Below are 25,084 nucleotides of genomic sequence, written 5' to 3'. Positions count from 1 at the left end.
CTTGTTTAAGCCATGCTTACCAAAATCGCTGTTACAAAAGTGTGTCTGTGGATGTGCGGGCATGCACGAGCAGGCGTCGGCGACGCGATAGCACGCGGCCACCAGCGCCAGCGCCAACCACCTCGTCAGCATGCTATATCTGATGATCTGGAACAAACCACACCAGTTGTAGGCGTGTCATACATCACCCCTCCTTATATGTAAGAATCCGTTACACACCACGCATATTTTTCCAATTCCAATATGTTAAACTTCCAAGGAATCCCATTGTTTCCAAGCACCCATTGATCAAGCAAATTAAATGATAAATACGATCAGATCGACAGTAACAACACAATACGACATTTTGTGATTCCTGCCGCTGATGTACATTTGTCATGCTGTAATAAGTAACGAGCCGTCTCGAATTCCACAAAGTTTGCTGTGCTGTAATTATCGTACCGCACTCGTAAAACAAGATGTAAAAGAACTCTTACAGACTTTAATAACTGTAATTGAATCATAATTTCATAAATGAGCCCTGAAATAAAACTTTACGTATTTTCCTCAGCCTCTGATATTTTCAGACAATTTGCTTTGACCCTATCTGTCCTTTGGCAACCTAACAGACTTTTTATTGCCGATAACGTTATTTTATTTTCTTGTTTTCCCGATACTGGCTTTTGTTAGAAACAGTAAATATTTTTTTGTGTATAACGATTCATTCGCTCATTGATCATAAATACTCGTAGCATCACGTTGCATTAATATTACCTTCAGGAATGTTTCAGTACATCATCTATAATGAAACCTGAAGCTATCAGTTCATTACAGAAAAGGTTCGAAGTCCGAGTAATATATTCTCAATCAAGTATCTTATGACATGCCATTACATTCTATTGATCGATATTCTAATAAATTAAATAGAAAGCTGTTTGTGAATCAACTAATCTAATGTTATAAGTGATATAAGACTTCACACTTTAAATTAATTACGTTTGCGAAGGAGCCCATCAATTTGTATCGCGGGCGCGGCGAGGCGAGAGCATGTTACGGATAATTTATTAGCTTAACCACCTCTGGGCTACTGCGCGATGATGCTTGTGAGTCTTGTGACCTACATCACGAGCGAGCCTTGTTTTTGTTCCATTGATACTTTGTTGTTCTATAACGCGGCGATAAACTTTTATTACCGTACCTCTATTTTTTGCATTCCCGAGAATAAACGTCGCGGCGCCGCCATGTCATAACCTCGTGTTCATTGTTACTTTGTATGAGAATTGTTAAAGCTTAACCAACTCAGGCTAGAGCGATGTCTCTAGGGATATTGTAACAAGAGAAGTTCTTTTATAAATCGTTGACGTTAATCCATTTTGGTCCCATTTGCTCACGCCCTATTCTATTGTAAGAGGATTAAGCTAGTTTTACATTTGAAAGTTATTGAACCGTCTTCAAATGCAATGATTTCATTTAAGACTGCATACACAATGTATCTTAGTACGAGTATTTATAGTAGTTTAAGATAATGACTCCTAAATATATAGCTTATTGAGTTATTAGGCTTAGCCGGGAACAATGAGAGGGCTATTACGAGCCCTGCGTGGGAGGTTGACTCGTCGCAGGAATACGGAAATGCGCTAGAGTTGATTGCCTTTACATCACGCGATCTAACCTTTATATCCACCTTGACAATTGTTTACATTTTAAAATATCAAAATTAAAACACAAATTAAACGATTACCACGCAGGTATGTTAATCATTTGTTAAATGGTTAATAAAAATGACAGCTTTGAGCTTTTATTTGTAACATAGCGGTTATCCAATTAACAATTTATTTATGGTAATAAAAGGCACAAATTGGACTATAGTTATGAGTTTTGGAACAACGATAATAATTAGTTCATATAAATTATTCAGGGCCAGTTCTGTTTTGAAAATGTTGACTTTTTGTTTATTTTTCCGACCTTGAGATGTGATGAAAATATCTGTAAGATTATAATTATACAATAATAAGGATAATAGGATTCGCAGAAATGATTAATGTAATTCTAATCAGCATCGTTAACATTCAATTACTCATTAGTGATTCTTTGTGACATGTCTACAGTACATGATTAGAATTGAAACGTGTGTAATTTCTCAAGATATTTTCCTGTACCGGCTGCACCTGTCAGTCAATGGGGTAATTAAAAATATTCGTTACAGTTTACCTTATAATATTGTCACTTAGTTTTAGTTTTCATTTGATGCAGAAATTTTGATTTAAATTAGATTTAAGAGTCCACTTACATAGGCGCGAAGTTAAATTACAGAATCCGCGCTGTGCTCCAGTCGGCAGTATCCTTACGATTGCGTTTATACACATAGGTCGTACCTTTTGTACCCCTGCGATGAGTGCGGTATAATCCTGCTTTGTACACAGAATTCGGATAAAAATCACAATGCGGAAATTTTATGGGTGCATTCCCATAGTCGCACCCGTGGTTCCGACCGCGGCCCGCTGCAACAATACCTCGTTTGTCAGGGTTCGTCGAGAAACCTGAGGTGAATGTTGACGTTATGTGTTTATACTTGTTTACCGGCATCTAACATAAAGCGCGCTGTGGGCACGTTTGTTAAAGTATTCAAATCAAATTATATTGGTTCCCATGTGCCAGAAACTTTGATTGTATGACCCGACAATAGAACACCCTATTGCGGTTAAATTACTTTTTTGAAGTCTTTTATTATTACCGAAGCGTTGCATGTGGGAGTGAGTCGAGAACTGCAAGAGGATAATTGTAAAGTTTTTTCTTTCACATCTATTTATTGAGTTTGTTAACATTTTAAGAACTGTTGTTAATCGTTGATGACCTAATGCTGCTATCAGGATTTATTGATCTTAATTCTACCATCAAGTTTATCGTGTATTTTATTATTTTCACATGCAGTTAATATGTTTCGTTGCGTGCATTTCTTGCGGGAATATTTAAGTATTGGTGTTTATCACGTATCATGGCTGTTTATTGCACAGTAAAATGTCTGTTTTCTAATATTGCTAGGTACAACATAATGTTTATGCCCATTGCTTTGTTAGGGCTTGGGTAACAAACGATTGACCCTATCCATTCTTTGGATGGTTATAAACACGCAAACAATGGACACACTGTGCACCATACTCTTCTCTTTTGCTAAATTTTCTTAGAAGCTTGTGACGTAATATGGAATGCGATCCACATAACTTTGCATTATTGCTTATTAAGATTATTAATATAATAATGACATTGGCATAAATCATTGTTAGCAATATCGACAGTAGAACCATCAACACCTTTTTGCGCGGTTTTTTGCTCGACCACCAACTAGCACCTAGTGTTCAAGATTGATATAAAAACTAGCGCCGACATTCTGACAGGTGTTTTTATTAATAGGTAGCGAATGTTACGGTAACAACAGCTATCTGTTGAAATAAATTGGAACACGTCCCTTCACGGAACCTGAGATTGACTAAGTGGGCTGCGCACACGAGTTACGACCGACCGTTGTAACAATTTGTACTTGCTGCAAACATTTTTGGTAACTGTTTTGTTGTTGCAAATTGGACAACTGTCTTTAGTAAGTCAGGTGATTGTTTCTTTATACTAGCAACAGGAAATTATGCAACTAAGGGAAAGAAAATTTAATTTAAGTTGATGCAAATTCCGAGAGTCATTCAAAAGTAATACATTCAAGAATTTACATGTTTATTATGTTCATGTGTATGTAAGTTACCAACATTCTGCGGTTTTCGGTCAAGGCGTGATCTGAATTGCGGTTTGCCCAAGTTAAATAGAGTATTAAAAATGTATTTTTTTCGACGTACACATTCGTGAAAGCAGTTTATTGGCTTGAAGTTTCACGTGTATCAGGTTGTTTATTTGGTGGAGATTTAAGTGTCATTGAACTCAAATATTTACTTAGAATAATTAGTGAGCAGAAGATGGTTCAATAAGCACCTTTCATATTTCTTAAAGGGGTAATTGAGGCATTAAATGAGCTACGATACGTCAACTTTCGGTTAATTTTCTAGTCTATCTCACTCACTGTGAGCTTGATCATAGAAACACATAATTATCATGCTCACACATTAGGGTTAAAATACTCAAGGCTTTTGTAATATAAGTAGCTTTACAAAATAATACGCGAACATATTTTTCAAGAGGTAGGTTACGCAAGACGGCGCCAGTCGTTCAGTCGCGCATTGCTTCATTATCAAGATGTACGAATAACGACCATCGTTGACGTCGTCGGGATGTCAGAAAAACCCACAAACTACATAAATCTATCGGCCAATCCTTAGCCTGACTCGTGACACTTCAATTATACTAGTAAACATGTCAATCAATCTTCACTGTGTGATCTATTCATCTCCGCGGTTACTTGATGTCTGACTTAGTTCTTTTGAATTACATATTTATAAGTTTCTAGAAGTAATAAGATCAGCTTTTCAACTAGGGTTATACAGATATTACTAGAACTATTATTTAAGTTTCCTTTTTCCTGAAGTTAATCGTAATTACTATGTTTTTGATACCTCTTATCAAAAAAATAAAAATCCCCAAATTACGATTGGGGATTTTTATTTCATACATTATTTATAAATAATATCGGGTCGCTTTCCTTATTATCATATTTGTGGTTTTAGTTATATTTAGGCATACCTATGTATTGTGTTCAGGAGGAAACACTCCGTCTAATATCCCAGTAAGTACCTCTATAGTAATGTCGCGGTGATAACGAAATTCTTTTCTAGGTGTCAAGGAAAACTTACCACAATAACTATAGGGTTTTTATGTATGTGTTCTTAAATCTATTTACATACATTCGTTATCCATTCAAATAGTATTATAATATAATGATATTTTGCACAATTTATTTTCCTGTAGGTATATGGTATACATAAGAGATAAAGATAAGTAAATTATATTAATTTAAATATGCTTGGGCATGGCTAATCTGCATCAAGTTCAATGCTTATACTAAGTAGGTTTATCGGATGAATTAGCTTAGGATAAGAAATCTCGACATAGATAATAATTAGTCTGAACATACATATTTTATACAGTCGGCGTACTTGACAGCTAAATTGATGGAAAAAGCTCGTTGGACGTTTCTATGTCCGCCCATTAGTTACACTGGTGGAATGTTAGGCTTTTTCTCTACAACCTGTATGTCAGTGTCAACGATTCTATCGACAACTTCATGAGTTTTCTTCATGGCATAAAAAGATCTCGGCATTTATGCGTGTACCTGCATATTTCAGTAAATACGGACCGTTAGTCTACTAAACTATTGATGTGACTTTACGATCGTCATTATAGTTTTCTATTTGGATGTCATCATGAAGTAATTTCTCCAAGCAATGTACGCCATTATATGCTGTCAGATTACGATAAAATGTAAAATACAATTCATATATATTCGTTATAACAGATTAGTGATAAATCACGGATGAGAAACGTGATTCTTATTGTTATAAAATAGATAGAACGAATGGGAAGATCGTGTCCGTGATATATTTAAAGGTTAACGAGAAGCAAAGATTAAGGGACTATTCCAATAGATTTGCTTTTGATAAGATCGCTATGGTTTTCGTCTAGGTATGCATAAAGTTTATCGTCACAGTACAAAGGGTCGAAAGATCGCTAGGAATGCGCGGTATCAAAGGTTAAGCTGTAATCGAGATGTGTTTTATTTTTCATTTTATTTTGAAAATAAACCATCCAGAGCAAGCCAATCACTGATGATGTTAAGTTACAAGAATAAGTACGTGAGTCATACTTAACACCATATTAGCAAATCATACATCTCTACATGTAAATAAATATCTTTATACCGCTGGTGATAATATCAGACTTAGGTACCTACAGTTTTGTGGCAAATTATCAACAAGAAACATTCAATGATCGAAAGGAGCTTATTTACCAACATTACTGAAAAACATTTTATGTGACATTTTGTTAACAATTTTGAAAGAAAAGCTAATTTTATGCGGAAAACCTTGACAGTAGATTTTGCGACTGATCATATTTCACTGTAATTTAAGCGCAATTTTTACGTCGACTGTGTTGACATCGAGTGTGCGCACAATATGCATATTCATTTCCACAAATGATCCGCGATAAAAGATTATATTCAAAAGTTAATAATATGAAGTGTTAAGTACTGAATATCTTTTTACTCGTTTGACGTTAACACGCCTCTCGTCGCGTTGGAAGAAAGATATGCATATATTGTGTAGGGAAACATTTGCATAATTTGTTGTGAAAAATCGTAAAGCGAGTATTTGTTGAGTGTTCATCGAAAAGTTTCCCTCTTTTACATAATCGCAATAAACTTCACACTCCAGTTTATTTTAAACCGAATCAAAGTTTTTTTTTGTCGTTTGAATTTGTTTTATTTTTATGATTAACAACCATTTGAAAAGTATGAAATTTCAATTTGAAATGAAATTCACTATTAACTATGAGTAAAGGAACAACAGAAACACTAATTAGCGGCGACCCCGGGTGTCCAGGTGTCTGTTTGAATCGCTATAAATAATGCATTGGAGGAAAGCGCAATTAATTGCAAGTGTCCATTTGTTTTACGGTTACAGTTAGTAATCGTCTCAAGAACAATTGTGATTGTCTTATCTATTATGTTGGTACTTCAACACTATCTCTTGGAATTAAAATCAGACGCTACTCATTCGTAAGTGGGGAAATTGATAAAATACTCTTGAATTCTTGATAAGGAATTGCATTTAACTCTTCAACTAAAGTGTAACGGTGTGAAGCAGACATTCCACTCGATTTAACACCAGAGAATAAAATGTAAGAATAAGACATTCGAGCAGTTTAAGGGAGCCGAAAACGTGCGGTAACATATAGGCTATAAAACCGGACGACCGACAGGAAAGGAGATAATAAAGTCATGAGACGCTCAATTCGTACATTTTATGCGAAATTCAAAGCTTTCACATTTACTCCGAACAGACTTAATTATAAAACTTGCGCTTGAAATGTGCACGTCGCGTCGCCTCCTATTCGAAGAAATACATTATGATTTTACAGGCATGTTATCTAGGCTAAATATGCACGCGGCAAGTGAGTGTATTATGTGCGACTTGGCCATGTCAGGACACATCCACACAAACATGTTTGACATCGTTTGACACAAATCACCATGACCGCGTTGCGCGCTGCACTTTTGTGTTTTTATTTGTTGGCCTTTTGATGGCGCCGCCTTTCAAAAGGGCATCTCATAAAGGAAAATGTGAATGATCACATGTACGCGTCCTTTGATACAACTTGGAATTCCTTACCTCAATTTTATATGCTATGCTGGACCCTGCCTCAAATGTGAAAACAGTTTTACTTTGCGTCATAAAAGACGTATTCTCATCAAAATGTTGAAAGCGATCCTGTGTCGTCCCACACGAGCCCACATAAACTGGAATTACTTGACGTACAACTTCCCTTATTTATTCTTAAACAAATGAAAGTATGAGATGATCTGTGTGAGGTATTCAGTTGTTACTGTTTGGCGGTTATGGATCTGCTCTAAAAGTCTAAAACTATGAAACTATGAAGGAAAAATTGTGCATAGTACCTACTCAGCAGAAATCTCATCCGTACATTTCTGCACTGTTCTTATTTTCACGGCCATTTCTATTGTGGACTGGGCAGATTACCAAGTGTCAGCGACACTTTGAACTATCCTACGTATACTGACGGGATATATTGTTTTAATTATAAATATAGGTTAAATCCATTTATACTTTGTGATAAACTTCTTTTCCTTACAATGAGTCACAATGTCAGCAGCAGGAACTTGCCAGATTTACTACTGCTGCCCTACAATTCTTAACAATTACGCGTGTATTAAGGCCCACGTTAAATTACCTACTACGCATATTGGGGATATAGGTAGGTACGATAAAACTTGAAATGTGTTTTCATTAAGAAAGCCGCAGCTTGTTAAAAGAGCATTCTAACTACATAAGGGTGGACGTAATCACGTTGATGGCTTTTACCGCCAATTCTTTAATGTGACGTTGGAAGGTAAACTCATTTGCTTCTAGACGGTACCGCTAACATGGCCTGAAGCTCATTCTCTTAGAAATTAACAGTTTATATGTCCGTACGTGGCCGGTAATAACTGGCGTGTGGGTGTGTTTGTATGCCGAATTGTTACCTTTAGTATTTTTATTAACATTGGTATTGATTCTAAACGAGCTGGAATTTTACGCATTATAGAGCTCCTGCATGTCAACAATGGGAATAAAAAAAAATAGGTAATACGAGCTGCCCTAGGAGTTGTTTAATAAAATCTAATAAAAGAAATCGGCTAATTATAGGTATCCACTGTTAATTTTAGTTCTATTTTAAATACAGGATTATTGCAATTTAAAACGTTGGAATGTCTTTTAGGGGTCAGTAAAAGCGTAAAGTGCGGATCAAGTTAGCGAAGAAAGCCGCATACCGCGGCGCCGCTCGTGACAGTTTACATAACAAACACTTGCTTTTAATCAGCACTGCAGCTGGAATAATAACTTTATTTTGTACGAAATAACGAGCTTAATGACTTCGAGCTTAATTCAAAACGAAAAATTTTATTGCTACATTTTGAACCGAAGTCGTAACGTTGGCGAAACAGAGCTTTAATTTATTATTTTATTAAAGTACACGACAGCTTTTTACAGACGTGTAATAATAGTTATTGGGTTATATGGGTTTAGTACATTGGCAATAAAGTGCAATTGGCTCGGTAGTTTCTGACCCAATTTTATATTAACACGATGCATGATGCACGAATGCTTGGTGGCGTATCGTGTTTGTTTTAATTGAAATTTTCTGTACAACAGATTAGTGATTTATTTAAATCACACCTGTAAACAAACACTAATAATGTATTTTATATATTTTATGGATCTTATCAACGTAAACAGTATCTATGTAGTAAGAATTTTAAATAAGTTTTGCATGTTAAAACACTGCAACTTTACAAAGTTTCACAGTGAAGCAATGTCACGTATAAGGGATATGAGTGTTTTTGGTGTGTGGCCAACTCACGTATAGCGGTGATGTGGACTTTCTGCTGCCGTCGATGTAGCCGGCGCCGGCTGCGCACACGCATGCACCCAATTCACACATTACAACTGCTATTTGCCGGAAATACGCTTATTCGCGTAATCTGCACGTTAATCAGACTATGACGGTAATCCTTTGATGAGTTACAAATATAAGACTTTATATTTATCACTCTGATTTATGTTCTATTGATGTTCACTATTACGTCACTTCACCTACTTGCTTGATTTTACTACGCTTTTAATTTGTACGACCCGTCCTAACTCTGTTACAGTTTGCTTTTATTTGAAGACGATTCATTGAACCACATAATTTATACAACATTCACTATTTGTGTATCGCTACTCAAACCGCATACACTAACCAATACGGCCAATTACTGCGAAATGTGAGCAAACAACCTGTTGTTATAATAACAAAATTAGTTTCCGCGTGAGTCAGTTCGGCGGCTCGTCTATTCTCTACGAGGCGGTGAATCGCTGACCCCGCGACGATCTAACGTATTACAACAGAACAAGCGAACTTGACCGCCCACGTGCATAAACATCATACAACAACACTCGGCCCTACATACAGAGCACATCCACAACTCACTCGCTTCTGCCTAGTAATGCAATCCACGGCACCACATGTGTGTTTAACGCATCTATCGGCATAGTATCAATCATTGTCACTCTTTTCACCGCAGTTGATTTGGAGCTCCTCTCTGCCCGGCGACGCACCTTCCGAGCTTTCACAACCATTATCCGACAAAGTACATCGATAGCGGTTCTCGATAACACCCTATCGGTTCTATGATCAAACCATTATATCGATTTATGAGACGAGATCTCGAGTTGGCGACACGTAATAAATCTTTTCGCCAATTTTCTCGGATCACAATACCGCCACGTTAAAACGGTGTGAATATATTTTTTGTTCCGATACTGTTATCTCGTAATCGATATGGGTAGGCTGTATCGGATAACCATTCTGCTCTGATCGCAATCTATCAATCTGGCCACAGTGATTTTTAGGGGCGTACCTATTCAATTTTATTTAATTTTAATTGGATTTCACAAGAACTTGTTTGCGGTTACGTTTGTAGGTTAAGGTGGTTAGCAAGAATAAAGGGAATATCAACAAAAATAGTTAATAACTAATTGGAAAATGAGTACCTACATAGCAAAGAACTTACAACATTCTAAAAATATTTATGACAATATAATGAGTCATTATAATAATGTGATGTTCACATTTGCATTATGTTGGCTGGAGGTGGGTCGGGCGGCATCGCGACTCGCGCTATGAGCATGTACTCTCATAATAAACGCTATTTGCCGGCGAAAGCCGCGCGGGCGCACCGTTAATCTCATGCTGCACTAAAGCTTCAAGGTTAACTTTCGCGGCCAGCCCCCGTTCAACCACATTACCGCGGAATCGATGCAACACGTGCATTAAACACCTATCCGGGAAAACTCGATTTATTTGCATAAAATAATGTTTACTTCACAATATCATGACGTTAGTGAATCATAATTTCAATCTGTACAGGGATCTGGAGATAACAATTCTTAGTTAAGCACTTCTTAATCAATAAATAATAAAGCACCTAGGTACAGTGGGGATAATAGAATATAGTTAATAGTAACAATTACGTACCTACGTTGATAAATAAAGCAACTAATTAAACGGCAATAGCAGTTTTATAGCAGCAACTGAATTATACAAGGAACAATATAACAAGGTATTGTAAAAGGCGCACAGGCTAAACAAAAGACGCAACAAGAACCTACGATACATACAGTTGTGAAGTATAGCTATGTATTTTATCTGAATGTCAGGGTGACTCATCAGCTGCACCTAACATAAGCCCTTACACTGTCGCCGAAGACAATCCTCTGACTATCTACTATGATGAGATTTCCTATAGGTAGGTTTCAATTCAACCTTTGTCATAGAAAGTATGCAATTTACTGGCGCCTAGTTGGCCGGATAGTTGGTTTCTTACGAATATAATAAATTGCAATTCCTCACTGTCACGCAGAAAGTATATGTCCTCGGCAACATTATATGTATGTCGCCCTGAGGCTGCATATCGATGCCGTCATGCTAATTTGCTTATACGAGAATTCACCGAATATTAACAATTATGATTAACTATCGAAGCTGGTTGACTGTGAGAAAATGCATTAGTATGCTTACGCAACGCTACTAAACTATAATAAAACGATGTGATGTCTTAGTACTGACCATACTTTGTTATGTTTTGGTACATCGGTATTTCCAAAGCAGCAAATTGTTAAAGTCAATTTAAAGTCATCGACATTGTAGCAACGAAGTAAACATAAACACAGCTGTCTCTGTCACAATAGATCTCAGAATATTGCCGGAATTAAACTGTATGTTTAATAACATTTCGTGCATCAATTATAATTATTTCGTAGAAATTGCCTTTATCGCAACGATAAGAGTTATAACGCTGCGTCATTCCACATAACTACTGAATGGAATGGACCATGATTCACGCAAAAATATTTTTAGCACATGCCTGTATTCGTGTTATTTACTACGAACTACGATGATTCTCACGCCCACTGATGTTTTTAATTGGTTAAACTCTGACAACTTCATTGATGACCACTTCATAGAGCTTTGGGGAAAATGTTTAACTATTTATTTTTGCGTAGTTCATGAAATAATTAAGCACGTTTAATTAGAGACTGGATTTTAATGATGGGTCATAAAAAGATGATAAATTAACAGAAAAAGCTTCTCACTGGTTTTACGAGGTTGCCCAGTATAATTATTTTGAACATGAAAACCGTAATTTAAAGCAAGATTTCGCTCATATTTTTTGCTAGCTCTACAATCATACTCGCAGACACATCGATCAATATCGATGTGAGACCGATAAATCAGCATCAGTCAGCTCAACAAGTGGACAACCTCGGTTAATTCCACTTCACCGGTGACTCACGCAATACATTAATACAGTGATCTGCCTAAAGGCTTTACGCATAAATATCGTAATTGCAGACGCGTAGACAATGCAGGAACAAGTGAGGCAGGACCCCATGAATAATACATGGAGCTGGCACAAAAAGCGGGCCATACTGCTAGCGGACGAGGGGATACAGGCGATACGCCACCATTTTATTTTTATTTAATCGAAGCATTTCAGGGTGAGCTTCGGTTCCCAGACGATATGAAATAAGTAAAAATATATTTTCTTTGTTCACAGTCACCTGTTTATGTTAATATTATCTATTTATGCAGACTTCTCTGGCTCAATGAATTATTATGATTCGCGAAATTCTCATGTAACGAAAAAACCCATTATGAATTATTTATTGTGATCTGTGGTGTCCTTTTAAAGATAGGCATAAATGTACGCAATTTTAATTAAAATGTGAATATAATGTAGTTTAGGTACATTCTAATAAGTCTACGCTTGCATATTTGCAAATTGTATTTTCCCTGTGCTGAATAGGTAATTAAAACGAGTTGCCATCATGCCGCACTGAATGTCTGTGGCTTTGATTTGACAGCATTTCAGCATGCAGAATCTCTCCTAAATTCTGAATTGGAATATTATGCAAATTCATGTTCAACATTACGCCGCTTCTAGACCCAATTTCAAAGCTGACGACGTTTCCAAGTGAAACTGAATACGAATTTGCTAAAAGAAAAATGTAGGAAGGTCCCTAAACAATGAACACGAGGATCCTTCACATAGGAGACGCAGGTAATGAAATTTCACAAGACCCAAAAGTTTTTCGCTTACACCCTTAAATTGTCCCACTCTGGAAAAAAAGAGACGAAGAGTACAATGTTTTTATTTTCTTTCTTCTGGGTTTTTAAGTACCTACATATGGTTTACTTATTTAGTTGTTTGGTTTTCTGAATCATTGCATTTGACTTAGCTTTAAAATGATTTAGTGGGAACTTCAAATGGCGAGCGCACCTTCGTAGTAAATTGTTTATTTCGGTAAGAACAGATAACTGAGTTTTGAGAATTAATTCCAATTATAGCTCTACATAAGCAAACAATGGGCTTTGTTTATAGTGTTCCGAACTTAGAATTTATTGTGTTCATTTATTTGTACAAGCACAAACTTTGATCTCACCCACCCGACCTCAGGCGTAAAGCACGGGGTGGATGACGTCATAAGTTCCTTTCAGCAGCACTTAGACACGATTCAGAAATAACATGATTTTTTATCGCAAAAAGGTTGATCATGGAGTTATTTAACAGCTCGGATGTAATTATACTCTTCCGAAACTATTGTGTCGAATAAGACTGTGATCTGGGTGATGGGTCCTCTAATCTTTAGAATGAGTTTCTACTTACGCTAATTACGATTGTTTTACTTTACAGAGTACAATGTGATTTTTACCGAATTTTTAACGTATGTGATTCAATTAGCAAATGATAAAAAGTTTAAGTTATACTTGGCAAGCCAAGTTTTCAAATTCTAAAAGGTATCAATACCCAAATAAACAGGCTACTATACTCCTGGTTATGTTTTAACCATTTTATGTCATGAATTTGTAACGATTTTTCAATCCATTGAAAAATATTATTTGTTGTTCTTAAATAATTATTTATTCATCTATATATTGCCCATATAATTATGTATTCTATCATGTTCCTATGTTATTATTACGTCAGTTATAGCTTACTGTAATTATAACACAATCGCTCACTTTGATTTTATCAAGAGCATTGATTTAAATTAATTACTCCGCCATATTGTTAATAACTTTACAATGAAGTCATGAATCAAACATTAGATTAAAATCTGCAGATGATGATAGTTAAATAACGTTAATTATGTACGTGAAGTGTCATCAATAATGTGTTGCAAGGATAAGGAATGTTGAATATCGATCGGCAGCTCAATTGTTATATGTAGGTACCTACCTATTTTGACATTGCCATTCGTAGTCACCATTTAACAGTAGATTACCAATTTTGGCGGGAGGTTTATAATTTAATGAAAAAAAAGAAAGATAAAATCTCTAAATTGTTAGATTTATCGTGTAATAATATGTTATTATAGTTATGAACTTAATGATTTACCACCCTTAACATGAGCCAAGTTTAATCAAACGCTAATCTCGCATGACTTAGAATTTTCTTTCGCGAAAATTCTTTCATTCCTTTATCAGATTTGAATTAATTAATTCTATTTCACATTTAAAGTGTTAAGTAGTAGATTTATCGTGCCGAGGATAACTTTTTCTTTTAAGATTTAATCAAGCTTTGAAAAGTCTCAACACTTTTCAAATGATAGTAATTTCAATTCCCATTTTATATTATTCTCAAGTTTTAACGTGCCGTGTTTTTGTCCGAGGAACGTTGTATTTTCTACTTAGGTAAATGTACGTGACTTTGTTAAAATAAACGTTTATTCCATGATAACTCCGTAGGAGATACATACGCGAGTATTACTGAAACAGTCGTAAAGATACCAAACATGCAAGTCTTGTGTCATTTGTCTTCGGCCGTAAATCAAACATTTAACCCACCAGTGGCTGTCAAACCAATAACATGTTAAGCTCAGTGGTGTGGGGACAAGTGTTACAAATTATTACGCCTTTGTAGGTTACCCGGGAAGCATGCGTCTGTAGTTTGTGCCAACCAGAGCTTTATTTAACTAATAAATTACATTCCTAGTTACAAAATTTTCACGGAAATATACTTATCAATCCCAAAATATTGATACAGACAAAATAAGATGCAATATCATGTATTAGTTACCTTAAGACATTGCTATGCCTCATTGTAACTGAAACGACCGTGAATTGTATCCTTAAAAGTAATTGATGCTACAACAATGGCTGATGTATTTTGAGTGACAGTATTTTCATACAGTACACGATAAAGGTAGGTATTATTAAGGCACACCAACAGGTAGGTAGGTTATATGAGTATTCAATTTATTGATCAAAATGAGAAAGGCGTGCTGTGATTGACACAGCGTGGATCGTTAACGAGCGTCGGTTGAAAAAGCTGTTGTCGAACGAGAGACATCGACAAATTATCACGGGGCGACAAATTGAGTTAGAGGTGACGAAGTGTGCCGCTGCATCGTCGACACATTCTGATGCTGACTTTCGTAATACTATAGTAATTGCACTTTATACTCTACGTACCTACAAATTATTTGCAAAGCAAGCTTTATATAGCGACATATATTTTTTATTGTCTGCTGTATATTTGCTTTTTATCGTATCACCGAGAATAAAAATATGACATTTTATAATCCAAAACATGAGCAGTTGACATTCATTTGGATCTTTGGAACATAATGGAATTGATACTTTTGCCGTACTTGTGACAGAATGATAAAATTTTACGATCATCTACGATAATTATCGTGACACTTTATAAATCGTGAACCCTCGTAAATGTCAGACATGTCATTAGCCACTGTTTTGTTTTGTTTATTCCTTGTCATAATGGACCCCAGTGAGCATTACGCTTATCCGTATCGCATTAAACTTAATGCAATTTGTATTTAAAGTGCGCTTGCACATTAAATACAATGTAAGTGTACCTACTCAGTTACAAATAAAAGAATTGTATTATTTATAAATATATTTCTGAAAGTAAACACCGTCTACCTCACCCAAATAGCATATTACCGCGCTCCCATTTAGTTTGTATGAATAGATTTTATATTGATTTTAGTTTTAGGAATTGGTTGCATAATTTCTAAAATTAGAATCGAACAGTTTCCAAATGTGCTGACATAAACTGGGATTTACGATCGCTCACGTCTTAAACTGAAGTTTAGGTTATGAAAGAATGCTCAAAAACAATCGGAAAAAATACATTCACATAAACCAGGTGGGCTTTGGATATAAAAACATTGTTCGGCCTTCATCATTTATTTTGCTTGTGGCTGTTGCGAAGGAAAGTGAATGCTTTCAGGCTGGGATTGACGCGACCTCACCTGTTCTCAAAAGTCAATTTCAAGACTTATTACCCTTTGTTCCCGAGACCCGCCTGGGAGGTGCTTACTTTGCCTTTTATTGCTATTCTGCTTTAATGTGATGACTGCAAACCCAGTGGCAATTTCAGTTCGTTTTTTTTTTGTATTTTCCATTCTTACCTACAGATAAAATATAACTCAGTCATTGTTTAAACTTAGTTGAACGTCAGAGAACACTATGAATGAGTCTAGATGCATCAGTAGGTAGGCCAAGAATGGTTAAGTTTCCCTTCTGCATTTCTTTTGTAGTTGTGAAGTACTCAACACAGTTTCACCAATTTGCGACGGTTTAGGTACACATTGGAATGTTACAACACGCGGTTCGTTTAAGCTGCGTGCTAAACAAACGAAGCGCGACTTTCGACACGGGTGCAGTTAGCGGCCCTTCATATGGAGATGTCAGGCGCCCGTGCCACCGCCGCCGCCTAACACTAACGACATACTTCGCACGATTTCCACGACATTCTCAACTGAACAACATGGCAACACTCTCCACAAGTACGGAATCATCGAAACTACGAACGCGGAACATTCCGAATGTAAACTCATTACCTGTGTGTTTACCGCAGGAACCTTAAGCGCTGGCGGTAAATCACATGCTTTAAGGCTTTGTGGTAAAATCTAAAAACAGATAACATGGATCGTAAAATTGCTTACAATTACCAGAACTATAAATAAAGCGTAAGACGTAAACAATGAGTCAGTCTAGTCTAGACTAACGGTATCACTAGTAAAATCGATTCCGAACTTTCTCCTTGACTATAACAGGGTATGGTATGGACAGAGAATGTCAGACCAGCCTGTTATGGAACGTGTGTAATGTAATACTAATTGCTAATGTGATCGACTGGAAACTTTAGTTTGTTGACACGCTCATAACATACGTTATGAGGAAGAGGAAAGTTAATTGTTTGTTGACAGAACGCATCGACAGATTTCATTCATTTTCCTTTTTACCTTTGTCTTATTATATTCAGTGTATTGAAATCCAAACTAATATTATAAATGCGAAAGTAACTCTGTCTGTCTGTCTGTCTGTCTGTCTTTTCTTCACGCCTAAACTACTGAACCGATTTGTGTGAAATTTGGTACAGACATAGTTTAAAACTTGAGAAAGGACATAGGATAGTTTTTATTACAAAAAAAAATAAAAATAAAATTATTCCGGACATATAGCGCCATCTATTGGTCAAATCAAAAATCTGCTGGTAGTCACTATTCCACGCGAACGAAGTTGCGGGCAAAAGCTAGTTCACTATAAAATACAGTTCGTAATATCCGTGTCAAATGTCGATTTCCAGGCTCTTCCAATACTAGTTCGAACGGTTCTCGTAATTATATCCCAGGAATAACTCCACTCCTAACATTCAACAATATGCGATTCTAAATCGAGTGGTGTAATTTGCATAGACTGTGGTCTGTCTAGATCACTCAATAGAGACGGCCTCGACCTATTTGCACTCGCATGACACCTAATTTAGTTATTGGGAACAACAGTTCGAACAATCACTGATGAAACCAGGATTGAAACATAAATCATATTAGGACTATCTAAATTGTATTAAAAATATGTACATAGGTACCTAATATAATTAGATTATCATGGGAAGCCTTGATATAAACTACAGATTAGGCGTTGTTTTTAAATGAAAGGCTGTGTTGTTTTGATATCATAATAACATTGAGCAACTTTTTATAATGTGCCAAAAGCAAGCGCCGAGCTGAATTTAAAACAATCAAATTGAAAAGGTGAAAACAATTTCCAATTTATAGCTTAAACCTTATTTTAGAGGATGTCTTCAAATTGAGCACTCTATACTAGCCATACTAGACACGTCATTAAAACTCGACGACGTGAAAATAAGTAACAAAGTTTTGAAAGCTGAAGACTCGTTGACAGACGAGCACGTCTCAAGAGTCGGTTACTAATAAGATTTATCTCGTTGACGCTTGCGAACAATATCTTGAGGGGATTCTTATATTCAGAAATTTTAAACGTAATAAAATTCCAGACATTAATTTTGATGGACTGCCCTTAACAGCCTTAATTAATTGCTAAATGAATTTTCTTAACAGTTTCTGAATAAACGGGGAAATTAAATCTTGATTTGGTGAATCTTTTTTCCTCTCTTATTTGTAGGTAACTTTAAGCATTTTATCGCTTCTTCTCAGAATAATAACAATTTATTCGCCATGTGATTCATAATACCACTACGTACCTATCCAACTTCAATTCTTTGGCATCTACCTATTAAATCAACGGGACAAGTTTCGTACATGCCTACGATATTTTACAGTTCCTAGAAAACTAAAGTAACTGATTGCAACGTGAATCACACAAAATTCTAACAAGTGGATAGAGTACAGTCGTTTCATGCTAAATAAATATAATTACCTACACGCCTACATACGAGCAATAAGGTAAATGTCAACAATAGGAACCGACACATATACGAAAACTCGATATAATTGGTACATGAACCTAAAAAAGTATATCTTGTAACTAATTAAAATTATCTTTCGTGTTGAGTGATGACTATTTTCATTCACCTGCCGTATAAATTCCTGTTCAATTTATTCCACGCTCCATTATCCTGTTTTAAACAAAAAAGCAAACAAACGTCGCCTGTCTGTTCCAATTTTTGTTTTATTAATCTTCAGTTTTTGTGAATAATTGGTGTTGCCTTTAAAAGTAGTACATCGAAGGACAACGTCTTCGCATCTCGCATTGTTTTTGCTATGTATGTATGGACATCCAAGCGAGATGAGAGACGCAAGAAACATTATTGTGACAGCTCTTTGACTGGTCATATCAGATACCATGTCATGTCTGTGAGGAATTGTGCCAACACATCTGAAAATAACTTTGTTGTATAATATTTGCACAAATTTCTAGAATTTTATATGTGATCTATAGTTATGTGTGTAGGTATCCGGTTAACTTATCAAGCGTTAAATGCTGATTGGCAAAATGATGAAATATCCTTCATTGACAAAAGGTTCATTTATCTCACAAATAGTTCTGGCAATGAGTCGATTGACCGGCTGACCGGCGCGCGCTGCAATAGGCCTCATAGGCATCGTGTGCATGATTACCGAACACAATAAAGCCGTTTGTTATTTGTCGATTAGCGATTTGATAAAGCATTTCAATTTATAGCATCATTGAGTCCAGCGTCCTCGAACGCTGGCCAATTACCCCAGTTTCTGTTGATCCTTATATAGTATCGTTTCGTAGACTTAATGGAAACTACGCCGATATCAAGTCAGTATCCCATATATTATAAATGTGGTTTATTTTTCAATACAACCACTTTAGCACTGGGCGATATCGATAAATGTGCACTTGCCAATAAAACAGAGATATCGTTCATGCCTTTAATTATTTATTAAGCGTAATAATTTGTAAGTTGTTGATATTGGTATCATTAAAAGTCAAGGAAGGGTTACTCAAATACTGGAGTTGCGTTTGTGATTAATTAAGATCTCCACTTTATCGTTAGGTATTTACAAGTCGAGATTAACAAGCGATAGCATCACGATGTCATTATGAATATGTTAACACTGATTAGCGTGTCATGTCGGCTCGTTATCATGTTAATCTTATGCACCGGTGACTCGGTGACACAATCATAGACTGCATGCCTCTCTTATCGCAGCCGCAAGTGTCTGCTCAAGGTCGACTCTCTGAGAACAAAACGTTGTAACTTACGCTAGTTAACCATAAATATAAAATTAAACTAGTCGTCAAACGTAATTCCCGTATCTACATAGTGTTACCTTTGCCTAAGGTAAATCCCAGTAATGTTTACATACTTAGTGACTTCATGATACACTGCCAGCATACCTATCAAGAATTTACGAATGATAGAGAAATACGGCTATCCTTTTCACAAGTATGTTTCTATGCGCATTGTTATATTGAATTCTTGAAACTTTTTCCTGTTAAAATGTTGAATGGGGTTTTTAATTGTAAGTTAGAAGGAGAGAGCAATTACAGTCGGCTGGCGGGCTAGCGGCTGTATGGTATCGCCGTCGGTGGCCCACATTATAATCACGGTGATTTGCGCCGAACACCACCTTTCAGTTTGAACCAGAACCCGCCCAACTTTAGGATACGTTATTGCTTGGCAAGTTCCCTTTATTGCGTTTTTGTTCAATCGATTACGTTGGTTAAAAATTCTAATATGCCTCGAAACCGGGCCCGCAGGCTTGCACGATTACGTTATCGTTTCGGCTCTGCTTTACAAAGAACTTGAAATTATCCTTTAAAGCTCCAAAAATATTTTGCAATGGACTGAAAGCGGCGGCCATTATGTTTCAGTTTACTTTTACTGCGTATAGTGATTATTGTTCGCTGCATTTTCAAAAAAATACCTATTGCATACTCTCTCACTTCTTACTTGGAACCAACAATTGAATAAGTCATAAAACTCTGCCGTCAAATGTACATTTTCAATCGTTTTGTGTCAGCGCCTGGGTGGGATCGACGGCTTGCAACGTGTTCTTTATCTGCGTACCCACCTAGGAATATCATTCATGTAGGTGGCTTAAAATGCCATAAATATATCTTGTATTGGATAACACCACCTTTTTTATTTTGTATCGTACATGGTTTATCGATCAAATACTATATGGTAGGTTCTACAGATAATATTTCCAAGAGGATGTCTTAATGCCTCAATCCAGTTCATGTTGGTTGGTGTCATTAATTTTGGTTGGTTAACTGGATACATAAACAAACTGATATTAGAATTCAGAGAATCAATACGTAAATAAACGCGACGTTCAACGTCATCAATGTTGTTGTTACTATTAATATTTGATTTTAGTTAAATTATCTGTACACTGAAATATATAAATAACCATAATGACGCTTATGAACAGAAGAGTACGTCTGGATAATAAACATTAACATAACAAAATTAGTTCTTTGTTTAATGCCTTCGGTATGTTGGTGACGTGCATAAAATAATTATGATCAGTGTTCCACTTGTTCTACAAACGGGGCATAATAACCACGTGTATTGGTCGGAATAAATGGGCCAAGAATTTGCATCGGCGATGCGCATAAGCTATCTGACTCGCGGTCTAATTATAGCGCGATACAGATTGTCGCGTTACCTGATGCCGATGAAAAATGTACCTCCACAATGTTTACACCACGAACATAACATTCATATATCAAAAAGTACATATTTATATGAAGGCCCATTAAATAATTACTCATTTAATAATTTATTGTGTGGGAAACACTGTTGTACACTCATAAATAATAATATCCGACAACGCATAATAATGTATTATCCATTCATGAACATGTCACATTTGAACGGCGCATAATAGGGTTATTTTTAGTGCTGCCCTTTACGGCAGACTCATTAAGGCTACATGACTATGTTTTGTATTTATTTTATATCTAAGTAACCCCAGCGATCATCTTATTTGCATAAAACGTCTCGAACGTCATGATGATACTTTATAAAAATTCTTTATGTGATGTACATTCGCATTTGAATACATTATCCCGTCATTTGATATACTTATGTGGATCTCCTATATGTAGGTAAACAAATCCGTAACAAATTCGACGTCAAACACATAATATCATATAACACAAACGTTTCAAATTCCAACATCATTTCGCGCGAAAAGTTTATTTTTAGAGAAAAATATGTGTTCACATTTTTGGCCAGACATTTTCGCTGACAAGCTGAGCCAGCAAGTAATGAAGTGTTCATTAAAATGAGATGCGCGTTTAAAAATGTTTGGCTCAATGTTTGCATTAGGAATCAAAAAAATATACGCGTTTAGCAAAAAGTTTTCGCCGGGATGCGTGCTACGATATGCGTCGTAGCTAGTGCTCGTAGGAGTCTACGCCACCAAATGCTACGCGAAGCTACGCGAATATATTTCATCACGTTTTCACAACAATTAGTCATTGCGCAGAGTTGCACGCTATATTAGCTTATGTTCGACACTAATCTGATGATGTATGACTGCTGATATTTCACCACATTTCTTAGACAGTAGCTGGTATATAAATAGATACCTATGTGGGTAAGATTTATAAATTGAATTCTATACCCACCCTTTCAAAATATGCAGTTTATTCTTGAGAAAGTTATGCTGTTTTCATTGAAAGAATCAAAAATAAATCGCACGTAACTTAATACTAAAAATAATGCTCGATAATTGAACATGAGTAACAAGCTTTTAAAAATCGTTTATTGCAAGTATTCATCGCGGCAGTTGGTCTTAATACTCTTAATTGAAACATTGCAGCTAACCCGTTTTTAGAAAGTTTTGGCTGGATGCCAACAGCTGTTCTGTACCAACTTTTCGTGCCTACCCGGATTTTTGTTTCACCTTAAAAGTCAAGGTTACACATACAGGTGAATATTGCCAAAGGTTAAAATCGCTGGATTCATTCACAGGTGTATCAAAAGATAAGAAAGATCTTACGTATTCTTACGTGGAACTTTACGGCTACTATACTTTAGGTACTAACATAAATGCATCGCCGTGACCGAAAACAATTTATAATGAATACCTAATGTTTTATCGTCTATAGCAAAGTTATCAAGATAATTATAATAGTTCATTGAATAACAATAGGCTCTAAGATAGGCGGTTACAAGAAAAACACTCAAAGGCTTGATAATAATTATCGTCGATAACACTTAACTAGGTATATTTTACCACTCCTGCAGTATTATTATAATGACATAGATTGAACATATTTTCTATCTAGAAGAGTCACTTGATCACTCACGTTTATTATAATGCGGTTATAGTGGTTGTACTTCAGCAATGACGCGTTGTTTAAAAAGATTCAGTTATTGTCATTTTTGTATGCGTAAATAGAATATGTTTATGAACGGAGAAGTTTTACGGTTGTTTCCCGGCCTAACGTCAGATAGTGAAGCGACGCGGCGCTACCTCTGGCTGTAATCCAACGGGTTTATATTAATGGATGATTAATAGCGCTACGTGTCGGAACCATATATCAATCCCGGCGTCTGTTCCTGCCGAATCACCGACGTTCCCCTAAACATATTTCGTAATACGTTACGATTCCAATTGTGATTCAATCTCAACTTAGAGCAATGACCATGTGATGACGACATCTATAAAATTTTACAAGACAACGACGCAAGTGCTTGCTTAGTGCCGCCTGGTATGTGAAGCCGTAGAGTAAATATTTTGTTCGCGTATGGCCTAAGAATTTCGCATACCAAACATGTAATACGAGTGAGCTGGATGTTTACTCCCCTTATCTGATTAATGCCTTAGTTTGGGTTGGAGTTAGGCGAAAACAAACTACTAACTAGCTACGTAGATAAACAATCTTACTAAAACATTAACCTTGACCGACTACCTGGATCTTGTTATTCACAAGTCGTAATTGGCAGGACGTTTACACTAAAAAATTGCAAAATCAGAAGAAAAGTAATGGTTTAAATTGAGTCTGTCCATTTTAAATTTATTTTAGTGCTGAATAATATTTGATTGAAGCCAAACAAATGGAACACAGACAACCTTTTTTACTGTTGCTGAGTGATTGAAGAAATATTAATATTCTCGTGGGTGATGTGATGTGACTGAGTAAATAACCACAATTCATATTTTACGTCATTATATGACTACTTGTAGCTAAAAACAGTCAACATAGTGCTGACTGCAAAGTGCGAAGAACTGTACCTTAGCGTTAATGTCAATAATGGTTAATGACCGGTTGGCCTTCACAATTACATTTATCGTATATCTCTTGGTGTACAAGAGTCATAAAATAATGTAATGTATCGAAATTCTTGTCTTTATCATCAATCACCTTGTAATAGCGATGACGTCATTGTGCATCGCTGAAGGAACAGGCAACATGCATCTGGACACGTTCAGGAAGACTTGTCTGTTACATGTCTAGACGTAAATATTTTTCATATGAAATTCCAAGTGTCGTGAATCAACATCAACGTAAAAGATACATATAAGAGATTCTTTTATATTAACTTTGAGCTTTAATCAAATAATGTTACATGTTACCTGTGTACATTTGTTTTCGTTTGTATACTGCGTCTTATGATGCTTTCGCATGACGCTCAACGTTCATGGTTTTTAAAAGACACTCGAGGCATTGGATTTATAATAAACATTAATATTTAATGATTAGCAAAACCTTGAATGATGAGCAGGAACAAAATATTATTTACGCATTCAAAAAAATTTGCATTATGAGTCACGCATTACGCACAAGCATCGGCTTTAGTTGAATTCATTCAACTAATGAACCGTAGTAATCGAGCTCAACTGTGAAAAATTGTCCGTCATTAATGCGGCTACTGTTTATTTATGTGGACTTCACTCACATTATCGGCTGGTATGACGCCTTTCCCGAAATCGTCATCGGTCACGTTTATTTTGGGAGCCACAAACATTGCCCGAGTCGTAGGTACGTAGGCATACGCACCCGCGGCCAGGCGTGACCGATGCACCTCGCCGTCATCGGAACTATAATTGCTGACTATCTGCCTACATTGGTTCCAACGACTCGAACTATTACAATTAAACACACTTGATTGAACATCTCTATGATCTTACGTGGAATTGTCTACAAGTTACGTAATCATGAACAAATTGAATTAAGCATCTATGACACGGAAAATTTAATGATATGAGTTTATGACTTCGTGTTAGATACGTGTGCATGAATAACTTTATTTTTATTATATGAATAACGATCTATTTTACAGACCTGTTTGACCATTCATTGTATTGGGTGGCATCTTAAAAAAGATAACTAGCCCGGTTAGGGCAAGTGTGAGGAATCAAGTACAGTCAACTTCAGGTCAGTGGTAACAGTTTTATAGGAAAATCGTACTTATTACTATTGAGTTAAGGTGCATGACAGTTACCACTGATGTGCAGTCTACTGTACATGAATTTATTTTAAAAAAGCTTTGAAGAGAGTGAAATGTGAAGTTTAATCATAAGATTTTACACAGTTAAAGGGGTATATAAACAGTAAT

General features: G+C 36.1%; 2 protein-coding genes across 6 annotated transcripts in view; one reads left to right on the top strand and one right to left on the bottom strand.

The window, feature by feature from the left end:
* LOC110378997 (synapsin) overlaps positions 1–25,084 on the top strand; it is a gene marked incomplete at its 5' end in the record, with an annotated part of 58,473 nt that overhangs the window by 10,616 nt on the left and 22,773 nt on the right. The window lies entirely within an intron of this gene.
* LOC110378983 (tissue inhibitor of metalloproteinase) overlaps positions 1–25,084 on the bottom strand; it is a 37,664-nt gene that overhangs the window by 3,438 nt on the left and 9,142 nt on the right. For 3 of the 5 annotated variants that reach the window (XM_021338460.3, XM_021338459.3, XM_049846757.2), the window contains exon 2: positions 21–147. In XM_021338460.3, coding sequence (XP_021194135.1) covers positions 21–132 — 112 coding nt within the window. In that variant the 5' untranslated portion in view covers positions 133–147. Of the gene's footprint in view, positions 1–20; positions 148–9,054; positions 9,337–24,424; positions 24,612–25,084 lie in introns of those variants that run through there. The other 2 variants (XM_064034144.1, XM_021338457.3) reach the window with 2 other exon arrangements.

This window comes from Helicoverpa armigera, chromosome 4, assembly GCF_030705265.1.
Source record: "Helicoverpa armigera isolate CAAS_96S chromosome 4, ASM3070526v1, whole genome shotgun sequence".
Classification (NCBI taxonomy): Eukaryota; Metazoa; Arthropoda; class Insecta; order Lepidoptera; family Noctuidae; genus Helicoverpa; species Helicoverpa armigera.
This window is presented reverse-complemented; position numbering and strand designations above follow the sequence as displayed.